The sequence below is a fragment of the Cuculus canorus genome, chromosome 1, assembly GCF_017976375.1.
Source record: "Cuculus canorus isolate bCucCan1 chromosome 1, bCucCan1.pri, whole genome shotgun sequence".
Classification (NCBI taxonomy): Eukaryota; Metazoa; Chordata; class Aves; order Cuculiformes; family Cuculidae; genus Cuculus; species Cuculus canorus.
In genome coordinates, this window is record NC_071401.1 from 834,472 (window position 1) to 849,598 (window position 15,127).

The 15,127-nt window shown below is 58.8% G+C and overlaps 1 protein-coding gene across 1 annotated transcript in view; it reads left to right on the plus strand.

Moving 5' to 3' along the window:
• Positions 1 to 208: 208 nt before the first annotated feature.
• The window catches only part of PDE2A (phosphodiesterase 2A), a 144,786-nt gene continuing 129,867 nt past the window's right edge, over positions 209 to 15,127 (plus strand). Inside the window, exon 1 of the mRNA XM_054079289.1 lies at positions 209 to 407. Coding sequence (XP_053935264.1) covers positions 340 to 407 — 68 coding nt within the window. The 5' untranslated portion in view covers positions 209 to 339. The remainder of the gene's footprint in view (positions 408 to 15,127) is intronic.

Consider the following 15,127-nt stretch of genomic DNA (forward strand, 5'->3'; position numbering starts at 1 on the left):
CGCCGGGAGCGGCGCGGCGCGGAGGGCGAGGCCGGGCTCGGCGCGCCTTGGGCGGCAGCGCGAGGCAGACACGAGCCCTTCGGCCCCTCCGCCGCGAGCGGTTCGGCCCCCGCCCGGCCCCGCGGAGCCGCAGCGGCGCCGTCAATCAGCCGCACCCCCCCACCCCCCCACCCCCCTCCACCTCCTCCCTCTCCGCCCTCCCCTCCCGCGCTGCATCGGGCTCGGTGACAGCAGAGGGCTGGAAACACCCTCGCCGAGCGCGGCGGGAGGCTCTGCTGCCAGCCGGCACCCGGCACCGACCCCCCCGAGCCTGGCAGCGCTGCCGAAGCATGCGGAGCCATGGGGCAGGGCTGCGGACACTCCATCCTCTGCCGGAGCCAACCCTACCAGGCGGCCGCCTCTGACCTGTGAGTCCCCTCCTGCGGGTACCAGGGATGCAGAGACGCTCAGGGGGTGATGCTGAGCGAGGGAGAGATGATGCTCAGGGGGTGATGCTGGGCGAGGTGCTCAGGGGGTGATGCTGGGCGAGGGAGAGATGATGCTCAGGGGGTGATGCTGGGCGAGGGAGAGATGATGCTCAGGGGGTGATGTTGGGTGAGATGCTCAGGGGGTGATGATGCGTGAGATGCTCAGGGGGTGATGATGCTGGGCAAGGGAGAGATGATGCTCAGGGGGTGATGCTGGGCGAGGAAGAGATGCTCAAGGGATGATGCTGGATGAAGGAGAGATGCTCAGGGGGTGATGCTGGGCGAGGAAGAGATGCTCAGGGGGAGATGCTGGATGAAGGAGAGATGTTCAGGGGGTGATGCTGGGCGAAGGAGAGTGATGCTGGGTGAGCTCTGACCTGTGAGTCCCCTCCTGCGGGTACCAGGGATGCAACGGCCACGCCGAGGGGGAGAGATGCTCAGGGGGTGGGGATGCTGGGCCAAGCAGAGATGCTCAGGGGGTAATGCTGGGCGAGGTGCTCAAGGGATGATGCTGGGCGAGGTGCTCAGAGGGTGATGCTGGGCGAAGCAAAGATGCTCAGGGGGTGATCCTGGGCGAGATGCTCAGGGGGTGATGCTGGGCGAGGGAAAGATGTTCAGGGGGTGATGCTGGGCGAGATGCTCAGGGGGTGATGATGCTGGGTAAAGCAGAGATGCTCAGGGGGTGATGCTGGGCGAGATGCTCAGGGGGTGATGCTGGGCGAGGTGCTCAGAGGGTGATGCTGGGCGAAGCAAAGATGCTCAGGGAGTGATCCTGGGTGAGATGCTCAGGGGGTGATGCTGGGCGAGATGTTCAGGGGGTGATGCTGGGCGAAGCAAAGATGCTCAGGGAGTGATCCTGGGTGAGATGTTCAGGGGGTGATGCTGGGCGAGGGAGAGATGCTCAGGGGGTGATGGTGAGCAAAGCAAAGATGCTCAGGGGGTGATGCTGGGTGAGATGCTCAGGGGGTGATCCTGGGCGAGATGCTCAGGGGGTGATGCTGGGCGAGGGAGAGATGTTCAGGGGGTGATGATGGTGGGTAAAGGAGTGAGGGAGATGTTGGGGAGAAGGGAGGCAGGAAAAAGTTCCTCCTGCTTGACAGCTGATGAAGGTGGTGGCAGGGAACAGCAAGCGGCTGCGAGCCGCTCCGTTTGCCCGCTGGCCACCTGTGTTAGCCCAGGGCAGGTGGTGGCTGGCTGCTGACCCACGGGCTCTGTGCTGGAAGGGTGATGTGAACAACATCTCCCCATTTCCCTGCGGGGGGGGGATGGAAGGCTCTTGGCTCCTCCTTTGGGGGAGCACTCGGGTGTCTTTGTGAAATGCAGGTCAGGCCTCAGAATCCCGGCTTGAAACCACGCAGGGCAGGAGAAGACATCCTCCCACCCACCCACCCACCCACGCAACAGGTCTGGGGGGGTCTCGGTGTCGAAGGGTCTCTGGGGTGGAGGGGACCTCATTCCGCAGCGCCGACACGAAGGGTTTTGCCCGCGAGCGTGGGTTGACCTTGGTGAGGGATGACAGTGCTCCCGCGGAAGGGTGATGAGAGCCCAGGTGGGAAGAGGGGCTGAGCTGGCTAACGGGAACCGTGTGCCGCTCGGGTTCCCGTCACCCACGGGCTCGGCGGAGGACGGCAGAGACCCTCAGCTCTGCGCGCGCAGGCGCCTGCGGAGCACTCACGAGGCGCCACAGCTGCTGGGGAGCAGGTGGTTTGCAGTACGTGGGCGCTACCGGGAGCTCTCGGAGGCTCTCTCCGTTCCTTTCCCTCCCACCACCACCACCACCACCCACGGCGGTTGCTGCCATCAGACCCCGCGCTGGGTGAGCTGATCCCGCAGGGAAGGGATGGATGGTGGCTCCGGGCTTTGGATTCCTTTGTGTGGCCGTGGCAGCTCCACGTGCTCGAGCTCTGGACAGAGTGCCCGGCTCAGCAGCCTGGGTGGCTGCTCCCAGGAGCTCCTTCCCGACACCCGGGAGCGGCCCCCGGTCTCCTGGAGCGGTGGCTTTGGGTGCTCACAGGACCATAGGGTGCGCGTGGGAAGATGCCGCAGCCCCACGTCCTCCCCTTTGCCACCCTCAGGTTTTCACACCTCCGCGTAAATGACCTTCGGAGGAGAAGCTTTTCCTCTCTCCCTCTCCAACCTCCCTCCTGCCTACGCCTTCCAAGCGAGATGCTCGTCCCCCTACGCTGCCACGGGTCCACCCTTCTCCGTGGGCAGCATCCTTCCACCCCCCGTGCTTTGCTCCCTGGCGGCGTCCTTTGGCGCTGCCACCACAACTCTGTGTCCTTCCCTTGAAGCAAAAACACAGAAAAGGTCTCCAAATGCCACCGTGTCCCCAGGTTTCCTCCGGCTGGGAAGGACCTACAGCCGCTCTTTAATGACTTGGAAGAAGGGTAGTGGCTATAAAAAGCCCAGCGCAGCAGGAGATGCCGCGAGGGTGAGATGCTTCCCCTTTGCACCCAGGGTGTCCTTCCTAGGGGGATATTTCCCACCCTTCCCACACATTTCGGGGCGCACGCGGAGGTGGAAAAGCCTCCTTAGAGGTGTCAGGCGATGCCCTCGGCCGCTGAACCGTTTAACCGTGGCTTCGCTCGTGCGCCGCCGGCAGAGCTTCGCGACGCCTCCACCCACCCTGAGCTGAGACCCTCGGATGCGCCGACGCGCCCACGAGGAGCTCTGCTTTATCAGGGAGGGAGCGTCGCGTGGCAGACAGTCAAGTGCCGTTCTGGCGTTATCCAGGTCACGTTTTAACCCATTTCCCACTCCTTTTTTTTTCCCTTCCCCAGTGGGAAGCGTATTCCCGGTCGGGCGGCTCCTGACCCGCTTAGCGGCGGAGGGTGGGATGCAGGGGGGGTCCCCCCGGAGCTGCTGCTCTCACAGCATCGGAGAGCGGATGGGGCTGCGGGAGAGAATCCGCGGGTTGAAAAACACGGAGGAGGAGACGATGCTTTGAGCATCCCTGTAGGGAAGGACCCGGCGCAGAGGAGGAGGAGGATGGGAGAGGTCAAGGATTCCTTCGAGGAACACGCAGGGCTGCTCCTCGCCCGGCTCTTATAGAGTCATTGAATCATAGAATCATAGAATGGTTTGGGTTGGAAGGGACCTTAAAGCTCATCCAGTCCCAACCCCTCTGCCATGGGCAGGGACACCTCCTGCTGGATCTGGGGCTCCAAAGCCCATCCAACGTGGCCATCCAATCCTGGCCAAGCAGCCCATCCAACCCCTCCAACCACCACCACTGCTCCGGGAAACCTCTTCCAGGGTCTCCCCACCCTCATCATGAAGAAATTCCTCCTTAGGTTGAGTCTAAATCTTCTCCTCTCCGGTTTATCCCCGTTCCCCCTCGTCCCATTCCCACAGCCTTTGGGATCAGCCCCTCTCCAGCTTTCCTGGAGCCCTTCAGGCACTGGAAGGTCCCTCTGAGGTCTCCTGGGAGCCTTCTCTTCTCCTGAACAACCCCAACGCTCTCAGCCTGTCCTCGTCGGGAGGTTCTCCAGCCCTCCCATCACCTTTGGAGCCTCCTCCGTTCCCGTTCCAACAGCTCCATCTCCTCCTTGCGTTGAGGATTCCGGCCGTGCCCCAACCCTCCGGCTGAGGTGTCCGCGGAGCGGAGCAGAGGGGCAGAATCCCATCCTGGTTCTTTTCCGGCAGCCTCTTGGCAGGAGCGGGACGCGGGGATGTGTGAACCGGCCAAGTGTCCTCCCGCTCGGCGCCGGCCCCGTGACGAGGTCGGTGCCAGGCGAGCGGTGGAGGAGGGAGCGCGGCTGCAGCTGCAGCTGGGACGAAGGGTTCCATCCTGCCCAGGCTGAGCAGATGGACCTTCTGGGTTAGTTATTCCAGGCCAATTCCAGGACCCGGATGATGTGTCCCTCCCCCGTCACCGTGAGGACCCAAACGATGAGTCCCCATCAAGGCTCGTGCAAGGGCGATGTGTAGAATCGTAGGGTTTCTTGGTTGGAAAAGACCTTTGAGATCATCCGTTCCAACCATCCCCATCCACTATTAAACCACAGCCCCGAGCACATCACGTCCTCATCTTTTCAACCCCCCAGGTGGAGACTCCACCACCTCCCCGCCAGGTTCAGCCTCTGCCAGGGTTGGACAACCCTTCCACTGAAGACCTTCTGCCCAATATCTAATCTAAACCTCCCCCGGTGCCGCTGGAGGCCGTTTCCTCTCCTCCCATCCCTCGTTCCTCGGGAGATGACACCAACGCCCACCTCCCCACAACCTCCTTTCGGTAGGAGAGCCATGAGGTGTCCTCTCAGCCTCTTCTTCTCCAGACTCAACTCCTCCAGGTCCCTCAGCTGCTCCCATAACCCCTGTTCTCCAGCCCCTTCCCAGCTCCGTTCCCTTCTCCGGATGCATTCCAGCTCCTCAAGGTCCTTCTTGGAGTGAGGGGCCCTATAAGGTACTGGTGGTGCCATGGTGTAACGCACCATCCCTCTTTTACTTCCCACCTGGAAGCCCTCTTCCTCTGGGATCCATCCCGGGAGGTGCCCAGGGGATGGGGTTGGTGGCGTGAGGTGACATTCCTGATGCTGATGTCCTCACCTGCCGCCGCCGGAGTGGCCCCGGGTGCCCTCCTCCCCTTCTGCATCCGCACCGTTCCTCCCTCTTCTCTCCTGGGTCCCATCCTGAAGGGCAGCGGAGGTATCAGAGATGTGGCATCCGCGGGGGCGGTTGGAATAAACGTCCTTGAAAGGTCCCTTCCAACCCAAACCCTTCTGCGATGCCGTGGGGTCAACTCCGCCGGTACCCGGGGAGCGGCGCTGGGTGGGTCGGGGATGGCGTAAGCTGCCTTTTGGATGACTTTTGGAGCTCTCAGAGCACCTGCAAAGCTGAGGAGCCCACCTTGAGCCTCACCGTGTTCGCAGGGCCATGGGGTTCGGTGGGGTGAGGGCACCACCCCGGTCTCGCATCTCAGGGGGTCCTCATGGTCCTCAAGCGGCTGTGTGTGATGTTCTCCAGGTGTTTGCAAAGCCTCGCGGTGTTCGTTCCTCTGTATTTCGCCCATCCCGGTGCTGGGACATCACCCGGGAGGTCTTTGGGGCTCTTCAGCATCGTCCACCCACGTGGGCACCTTGGAGGTTGCCTCGTGGGGAGGATGGAGGAGAAGCTCCTCCAGGCTGAGGGTTTCCTGAAGGCTTCCACGCCAGGGAGATCCCCTGAATGGTGGGGACCTCAGCCAGGAGCTTCTCCTCCATCATTCAGGACATCCCTCCGAGCATCCTCAGCGCAACGAGTGGTTCTGAAGTGGCAGAGAATTAACCTTCGGCGCTCGCCAGCTGCCGCCCAGATGTTAGTGCAGATGGAGGCAATCACAGAATCATAGAGCGGTTTGCGTTGGAAGGGACCTTAAAGCTCATCCGGTTCCAACCACCACCATGGGCAGGGACACCTCCCGCTGGATCCGGGGCTCCGAGCCCCATCCAACCCAACCTGGAACCCCTCCAGGGATGGAGCACCACCACTGCTCCGGGAAACCTCTTCCAGGGTCTCCCCACCCTCATCATGAAGAAATTCCTCCTTAGGTTGAGTCTAAACCTTCTCCTCTCCGGTTTATCCCCGTTCCCCCTCGTCCCATCCCCACAGCCTTTGGGATCAGCCCCTCTCCAGCTTTCCTGGAGCCCTTCAGGCACTGGAAGGTCCCTCTGAGGTCTCCTGGGAGCCTTCTCTTCTCCTGAACACCCCCAACGCTCTCAGCCTGTCCTCGTCGGGAGGTTCTCCAGCCCTCCCATCACCTTTGGAGCCTCCTCCGTTCCCGTTCCAACAGCTCCATCTCCTCCTTGCGTTGAGGATTCCGGCCGTGCCCCAACCCTCCGGCTGAGGTGTCCGCGGAGCGGAGCAGAGGGGCAGAATCCCGTCCCTCCCTGCTGGCCACGCTGCTCTGGGTGCAGCCCAGGACACGGGGGGGCTCCTCTCCAGCTCCTCCTCCCCAGCGCCCCAACTCCTTCTCTGCTCTCCATCCATCCTGGATTGAACCCAGGAATTGCCCCGACCCAGGGGTGGGACCTTTGCCCTTGGCCCGGTTGACCCTCCTGAGGTTCTCCAGCCCCACTTCTCCGGGTCCCTCTGGATCCATCCCGTCCTTCCGCTGTGGCCACTGCCCCACTGGGAAGGAAGGACTTCTTCTCTGGGAGAGCATGGAGCTCCTGGCCCAGGTTGCCCAGGGAAGCTGTGGCTGCTCCATCCCTGGAGGGGTTGAAGACCACATTGGATGGGGATCGGAGCAACTGGATCCAGCAGGAGGTGTCCCTGCCCATGGATCCGGATGGCTTTGGAGGTCCCTTCCAACCCATCCCATGATTCACACGGTCACGGTTTTAATCTGTTTTACCACCCGTGTCGGGGCCATCACTTCTCCTCCAGGTTTTTGATGGTAAGGCTCCAGATTCCAGTTGTCCTCCGTTGTCCACCACCGCATTCCCAGCCACGCGCTTCCCATCCTGGGGCATTCCCTGGGGCATTCCCTGGATGCAGCGGCTCTTTCTGGGAATCCCTCCTGCTTCTCGTTCTTCCCCCATCGCCGCTCCCCGCTTTGGCTTTTGTCTCTTTTCCCGTCTCCCACGTGGTTGGGCGCTGGGATGGAGCCAGGAACGCCGGCAGGGTCTGGAGATGCCCGGAGACTTTCTGCCTCTCCAGCTTTCTCCTCCCAAGGGCTGAGCTGTCCTTCTTTTAATGGATGGGTCCGTCTGGAAGGCGGATGGAGATGCTTCTCCTGCTGCTGTGGCTCCATCCTCGCCGCAGCAGGTCTGGAGGTGATGGAGAAGCCGACAAAATGCCATCCCGGAGCATCCCGGCAGCTCCGTGTTCCCCTCTGCCCCCGTGGGGGTCAGCAACGGGTGGTGACCTCAAGATTTGCTGATTTTGGGGAGGTTGGAACCTACGTGGAGGGTATCCGGGTGGTCCCCGGGGTGTCCCGTGGTGCTGTGCCATCCCCCGGCGGCAGGAAGGTGTCCCCGGACATTGTCACCCATCCCGGCGGGATGAGACCGTGCAGCAGACGGGCGCATGGCTGAGGGTCCCCGGGGGGCTGAGGTTTGGCCAACGGTAGCCCCGAGTCCTTCTCCCACCCCCAAATCCTTCTCCTCTTCCCAAATCCTTCTCCCACCTCCAAATCCTTCTCCCATCTCTAAATCCTTCTCCCTTCCCTGAATTCTGCTCCCACCCCCAAATCCTTCTCCCATCTCCAAATCCTTCTCCCACCCCCAGATCCTGCCCCATCCTCGACTCTTCTCCCACCCCTAAATCCTTCTCCTGTTCCCAAATTCTGCTCCCATGTCCAAATCCTTCTCCCACCTCCAAACCCTTCTCCCACTCTCAAATCCTTCTCCCACCCCCAAATCCTTCTCCCTTTCCCAAATCCTTCTCCCATCTCCAAATCCTTCTCCCTTCCCTGAATTCTGCTCCCATCCCCAAATCCTCCCTTCCCCAAATCCTTTTCCCACCCTCAGATCCTTCTCCCTTCCCTGAATTCTGCTCCCACCCCCAAATCCTTCTCCTCTTCCCAAATCCTTCTCCCACCTCCAAATCCTTCTCCCATCTCTAAATCCTTCTCCCTTCCCTGAATTCTGCTCCCACTCCCAAATCCTTCTCCCTTCCCCAAATCCTCCTCCCTTTCCCAGATCCTTCTCCCATCTCCAAATCCTTCTCCCTTCCCCAAATCCTCCTCCCATCTTCAAATCCTGCTCCCACCCTCAAATCCTTCTCCCTTTCCCAAGTCCTTCTCCCATCTCCAAATCCTTCCCCCACCCCCAGATCCTGCCCCCATCCTCAGACTCTTCTCCCACCCCCAAATCCTTCTCCCACTCTCAAATCCTTCTCCCTTCCCCAAATCCTTCTGCTATCCCCAAATCCTTTTCCCACCCCCAAATCCTTCTCCCACTTCCAAATCCTTCTCCCACTCCCAAATCCTGCTCCCACCCCCAGATCCTGCCCTCATCCTCAGACTCTTCTCCCACTCCCAAATCCTGCTCCCACCCCCAGATCCTGCCCTCACCCTCAAATCCTTCTCCTATCCCCAAATCCTTCTCCTATCCCAAAATCCTGCTCCCACCCCCAGATCCTGCCCCCATCCTCAGACTCTTCTCCCACTCTCAAATCCTTCTCCCATCCCCAAATCCTTCTCCCACCCCCAAATCCTTCTCCCATCCCCAAATCCTTCTCCCACCCCCAAATCCTTCTCCCACCCCTGAATCCTTCTCCCTTCCCCAAATGCTTCTCCTTTCCCAGAATTCTGCTCCCACCCCTGAATCCTTCTCCCATCTCCAAATCCTTCTCCCACCCCCAGATCCTGCTCCCATCCTCAGACTCTTCTCCCACCCTTGAATCTTTCTCCCACCCTCAAATCCTTCTCCTATCCCCAAATCCTTCTCCCTTCTCCAAATCCTCCTCCCGTCCCCAAATCCTTCTCCCACCTCCAAATCCTGCCCCCATCCTCAGACTCTTCTCCTATCCCCAAATCCTTCTCCCACCCCCGAATCCTTCTCCCACTCTCAAATCCTTCTCCTATCCCCAAATCCTTCTCCCTTTCCCAAATCCTTCTCCCATCTCCAAATCCTTCTCCCAGCCCCACATCCTTCTCCCATCCTCAGACTCTTCTCCCACTCTCAAATCCTTCTCCTATCCCCAAATCCTTCTCCCTTCCCCGAATCCTTCTCCCATCTCCAAATCCTTCTCCCTTCCCCAAATCCTTCTCTCATCTCCAAATCCTCCTCCCACCCCCAAATCCTTCTCCCATCTCCAGGTCCTTCTCCCACATCCAAGCCCTTCTCCCCCCCTGCTCCGTGCCCTTCCCCATCCTGGCCGAGCGCTGCCCGCAGCTCCCTTGTGGGCAGCTGAGGGGTCAAGAGGACTCCAGACCTTCTACGGAGCCCTTTGAGGGGCTTCAAACCTTCCGGCTCTTTGCCGGGTTGCGTTTTTCCAATAGATCAAAGAGAGAAAAAAAGAGGAGTTTTGGGGTCTATGCATCCATAGAAAACAGGAAAACTGGATTTTTCATCTGGGGGGACGCAGGGTTTGTCCCCAGGCTGGTGGCAATGGCTCACAGATGCGGTGGAGGACCGTTGCATCCAAGCAGAGGGGAAAGCGGGCGGCAGGTGCCGGTGCGGCCCCATCGCAGGAGTGATGACTGAGCCCAAAAGCTTCTCCGGGCTCATCACCGCTTCCCAACCCCTTCCCGGAGCTCTCGGAGCTCGCACGTTTCAGCTGGGTGACTCAGAAGCCACCGAGGAGCTATTTATAACGAGCACGTGAAAGGCTGAGAGCCGTGGATGGGGGGGGGGTTGAGCCACTTCTGGCTTTCCTTGAGCTGTCGCCGACCAAAAGTGGCCGCGTTCCTCTTGGAACCTCCTCACGGAGAGAGGGGATCCATCCTCTGAGCTTCAGGGTGGGGTTGCTGTGGGGTGAAGGTAGAATGAAAAGCCCTCTGAGATCATCCGGTCCAACCAGAGATTCAGGGAATGGGTTGGGTTGGAAGGGACCTTAAAGGTCATCCAGTTCCAACCCCCCCTGTCAGGTGGACCATCTCTTGGAATCATGGAATGAGTTGGGTTGGAAGAGACCTTAAAGATCATCCAGTTCCAACCCCCTCTGTCAGGTGGAGCAGCTCTTGGAATCATGGAATGGGTTGGGTTGGAAGGGACCTTAAAGGTCATCCAGTTCCAACCCCTCCTGCCATAGGTCAGCTCTTGGAATCATGGAATGGGTTGGGTTGGAAGGGACCTTAAAGATCGTCCAGTTCCAACCCCCCCTGTCAGGTGGACCATCTCTTGGAACCATGGAATGGGTTGGGTTGGAAGGGACCTTAAAGGTCATCCAATTCCAACCCCTCTGCCATAGGTCAGCTCTTGGAATCATGGAATGGGTTGGGTTGGAAGGGACCTTAAAGGTCACCCAGTTCCAACCCCCCCTGTCAGGTAGAACAGCTCTTGGAATCATGGAATGAGTTGGGTTGGAAGGGACCTTAAAGGTCATCCAGTTCCAACCCCTCTGTCAGGTGGACCATCTCTTGGAAACATGGAATGAGTTGGGTTGGAAGGGACCTTAAGGATCATCCAGTTCCAAGCCCCCTGTCAGGTGGACCATCTCTTGGAATCATGGAATGAGTTGGGTTGGAAGGGACATTAAAGATCATCCAGTTCCAACCCCTCTGTCAGGTGGACCAGCTCTTGGAATCATGGAGCAGTTTGGGACCTCAAAGCCCATCCAGTTCCAATCCCCTGCCATGGGACACCTCCCACTGGATCAGGGGCTCCAAGCCCCATCCAACCTGGCCTTGGGAACTTCCAGGGATGGAGCAGCCACCGCTGCTCTGGACAACCTGGGTCAGGGCCTCCCCACCCTCATCACCAAGAATTTCTTCCTAAGATCTCATCTCAATCGTCCTCCTTCCAATTTAAAGCCATTTCCAGGTTGCCCCATCCCTGGAGGGGTTGAAGGTTGGATGGGGTTTGGTGGAACCGGATCCACTTGGAAGGATCCACCTGCCCCATCTACACCTTTTTTGAACCCCTCCAGGGTTGGTGACTCCACCACTGCCCTGAGCAGCCTCTGCCAGGCCTTCACCACCCTTTCCATGAAGGCATCTCACCCAACATCCAACCTAAACCTGTCCTGGTGCTCCTTGAGGTCGTTTCCTCTCATCCCATCCCTTGATCCTTGGGAGAAGACACCAACACCCACCTCACCACAACCTCCTTTCCAGGAGCTGCCAAAAGCGATGAGGTCTCCCCTTCAGCCTCTTCTTCTCCAGACCAAACCACTCCAGGTCCCTCAGCCCCTTTCCTGGTTCTCCAGCCCCTTCCACAGCTCCGTTCCCTTCTCCAGATGTGCTCCATCCCCTCAAGGTCTTTCTTCTCCTGAGGGTCCCAGAACTGAGCCCAGGATTCGAGGTGTGGCCTCACCAGGGGGACAATCCCATCCCTGCTCCTGGTGGCCACCCCAAGCCAGGATGCTGGTGGCCTTCTTGGCCACCTGGGCCACCACCGGCTCATGCTCAGATGTTGATGTTCCCCTCCACCTCAGACGCAAAACCTCGACGCGAACCTCTCCTACCCCAAACCTCCTCGTGGTGGTCCTCGATCTCCTGCCTGTGAGGCGGTGGTCTTGGTGGAACCCGTTCCTACCTGAGAAGACGGGGAACCATCGCTCGGACCACAACCCGTCCCTGGTCTGGATGGCACACGGCTTGGCCTCGAGGTCCTGAATCCCTGCCAAAGCGATGGGATTGGTCCGCGTGGTGAGGATGTCACCCTGATGGAGCCGACGTGTGTTTGGGGATGAGGCCACCACCTGCTCGGCGCTGGGAGGTGATGGTGCAGCCTCAACCGAAGCCCTGATGGTCTCTAAGGTCTTCTCCAACCCATTGATTGTATGATTGTGCTCCTCTCCAGGTGGAGCGGCCACGTCAGGGCGGTTTCGGAGGTGTCCTAAGCTGGGGGTTGTTCTTCTCCATGAGGAGATAACGGCAGGGCTGCTCCGTGTCCCTGGTCCTGCAGCCACAACCCCGTCCTTGAGCTGATCCCCAGGTGGAACCAGGCTGGAAGGACCCAAACCATGAGTTCTGCTGTGGTTTTCCCTCATCTTCAAGAAGTGGGACCTTTTCCAATGAGGGATGGGACAACAGGAGCTCCAAGAGGGGAGATTGAGACGAGATCTTAGGGAGAAATGTTCTCCTGGGAGGGTGGGAAGACCCTGGCCCAGGTTGCCCAGAGCAGTGGTGGTTGCCCCATCCCTGGAGGGGTTGAAGGTTGGATGGGGTTTGGTGGAACCGGATCCACTTGGAAGGATCCACCTGCCCCATCTACACCTTTTTTGAACCCCTCCAGGGTTGGTGACTCCACCACTGCCCTGAGCAGCCTCTGCCAGGCCTTCACCACCCTTTCCATGAAGGCATCTCACCCAACATCCAACCTAAACCTGTCCTGGTGCTACTTGAGGTCGTTTTCTCTCATCCCATCCCTTGATCCTTGGGAGAAGACACCAACACCCACCTCACCACAACCTCCTTTCCGGGACCTGCGCAGAGCGATGAGGTGTCTCCTCAGCCTCTTCTCCTCCAGACCAAACCACCCCAAGTCCCTCAGCCCCTTCCCTGGTTCTCCAGACCCTTCCCAGCTCCGTTCCCTTCTCCAGATGCTCTCCAGCCCCTCAAGGTCTTTCTTGGACTAAGGGGCCAAAACTGAGGTTCCTTCCCGGCCAACCCATTCCACGCTTCCATGGTTCTAAGGTCCTGTCAACCACAACCCTCAGATGCCATCCCTGGAGATAGTGAAGGTCAGGTTGGATGGATCTTGGAGCCCCCTGATCCAGCGGGAGATGTCCTTGCCCGTGGAATTGGCTTTGAGGTCCCTTCCAACCCAACCCATTCCATGGTCCCAAGGGCCGGTCCGTGTACCCGGTGATTGGAACGGGATGGGCTTTGATGTTCCTTCCAATCCATTCCATTCCATCATTCTATGAATCACAGTGACCTCGAGGTTCATCTCTGGGACCATCTCGGTGTCAGATGGACACCTGGGCTGCTGCATTCCCTCCCAGAAGCTTTTGGTTGCTCCCACCCACCCCTGGAGCCACCAGCACCCACCTCAGAGCCCCGTGGCCACGGGCGTGCACCACCTCCTCTCCCCATCATCTCCTTCGCATCCTGGGGGTCCTCCAGGAGAAGGTCAGGACCTCCGTGGTGGGAGCTGGGACCATCATGACCATTGTTAATTGAGGTTTTGCTCTTTTATCTCCGCCGGGTTCCCTCCAGAGCTCTTCACCGTTGGTGGTTTGGGTTCCTCCAGCCAAGAGCTGCCATGGTTTAATTATGGACTTTATTCCAAGCCCTGATGGACCACCAGGATGGTGGGTGCAGGCTCGGTCCGGCTCTCCTTGTGGGCTTCGGGGTGCAACCACCCATCACGAAGAAGCCATGAGATCATCGAATCATAGAATCGTTTGAGTTGGAAGGGACCTCAAAGCTCATCCAGTTCCACCTCCCTGGTGCATGGACCAGCCCTTGGAACCATGGAAGAGTTTGGGTTGGATGGAAGCTCAAAGCCCTTCCAGTTCCATGGGCAGGGACACCTCCCGCTGGATGAGGAGCTCCGAGCCCCATCCAACCCAACCTGGAAGCCCTCCAGGGATGGGGCAGCCACCACTGCTCTGGGAAACCTATTCCAGGGCCTCCTCACCCTCACGGTGGAGAAGTTCTTCCTTATGTCCACTCTAAATGGTGGTGGAGATGCTGGTGGAGGGGTTGACACGGGGGATGCTCAGAGTCGGCGCCAAAGGAAAGAGCTGCTGAGGGTCCACCGTGGTGGCCACGATGTGAGCTCTGGGGAGATCCCACCTGGAGCCCTCTGTCCGGTTCTGGAGTCCTCAGCACAGGAAGGACATGGAGATGTTGAGGTGAGGCCTGAGGAGGCCATGGAGATGATCCAAAGGCTGGAGAACCTCCTGGAGGATGGGCAGGGAGAGTTGGGGTTGTTGAGCCTGGAGAAGAGAAGGCTCCATGGAGACCTTAGAGCAGCTTCCAGTAGGGAAAGGGGCTCCAGGGAAGCTGCGGAAGGACCTTTTCCAAGGACCTGGAGTGATAGGACAAGTGGAGAAGGCTTTAAATTGGAAGGGGGAAGATTGAGATGAGATGAGATGAGATGAGATGAGATGAGATGAGATGAGATGAGATGAGATGAGATTGAGATGAGATTGAGATGAGATGAGATGAGATGAGATGAGATGAGATTGAGATGAGATGAGATGAGATGAGATGAGATGAGATGAGATGAGATTGAGATGAGATTGAGATTGAGATGAGATGAGATTGAGATGAGATGAGATGAGATGAGATGAGATGAGATGAGATTGAGATGAGATTGAGATGAGATGAGATGAGATGAGATGAGATTGAGATTGAGATGAGATGAGATGAGATGAGATGAGATGAGATGAGATGAGATTGAGATGAGATTGAGATGAGATGAGATGAGATGAGATGAGATTGAGATTGAGATGAGATGAGATGAGATGAGATGAGATGAGATGAGATGAGATTGAGATGAGATTGAGATTGAGATGAGATGAGATGAGATGAGATGAGATGAGATGAGATGAGATCTTAGGAAGAAATCCTTGATGATGAGGGTGGGGAGGCCCTGGCCCAGGTTGCCCAGAGCAGTGGTGGCTGCCCCATCCCTGGAGGTGTTGAAGGCCACGTTGGATGGAGCTCGGACCCCTGATCCAGCAGGAGGTGTCCCTGTCCATGGATCTGGAAGGGCTTTGAGCTTCCATCCAACCCAAACTCTTCCATGGTTCCAAGGGCTGGTCCATGCACCAGGGAGGTGGAACTGGATGAGCTTTGAGGTCCCTTCCAACCCAACCCATTCCACGATTCCATGTCCCAAACCGAGCATGAAGGCACTAAGTCGCTCTCTTGGTGCTGGTTTCTCTTGGCCAAACCCGGGCTGTGGAGCAGATGGAGCTGAAGATCCAAGCAAGGAGATACTACATGGAAAGAGGACGCTCACGGTGGGATTTGGGCTCAGGGAGAAGCTGAAGGGCCTTCTGGTGGGGTCGGCTGGTTGTCCTCAGGCCAATGCCACCCCTGGGAATGGCTGTGGCTCCTTACCTGGAAGCCTGCTCAGATCCTGCCACCACCGGATGGGTGGGAGACCTCT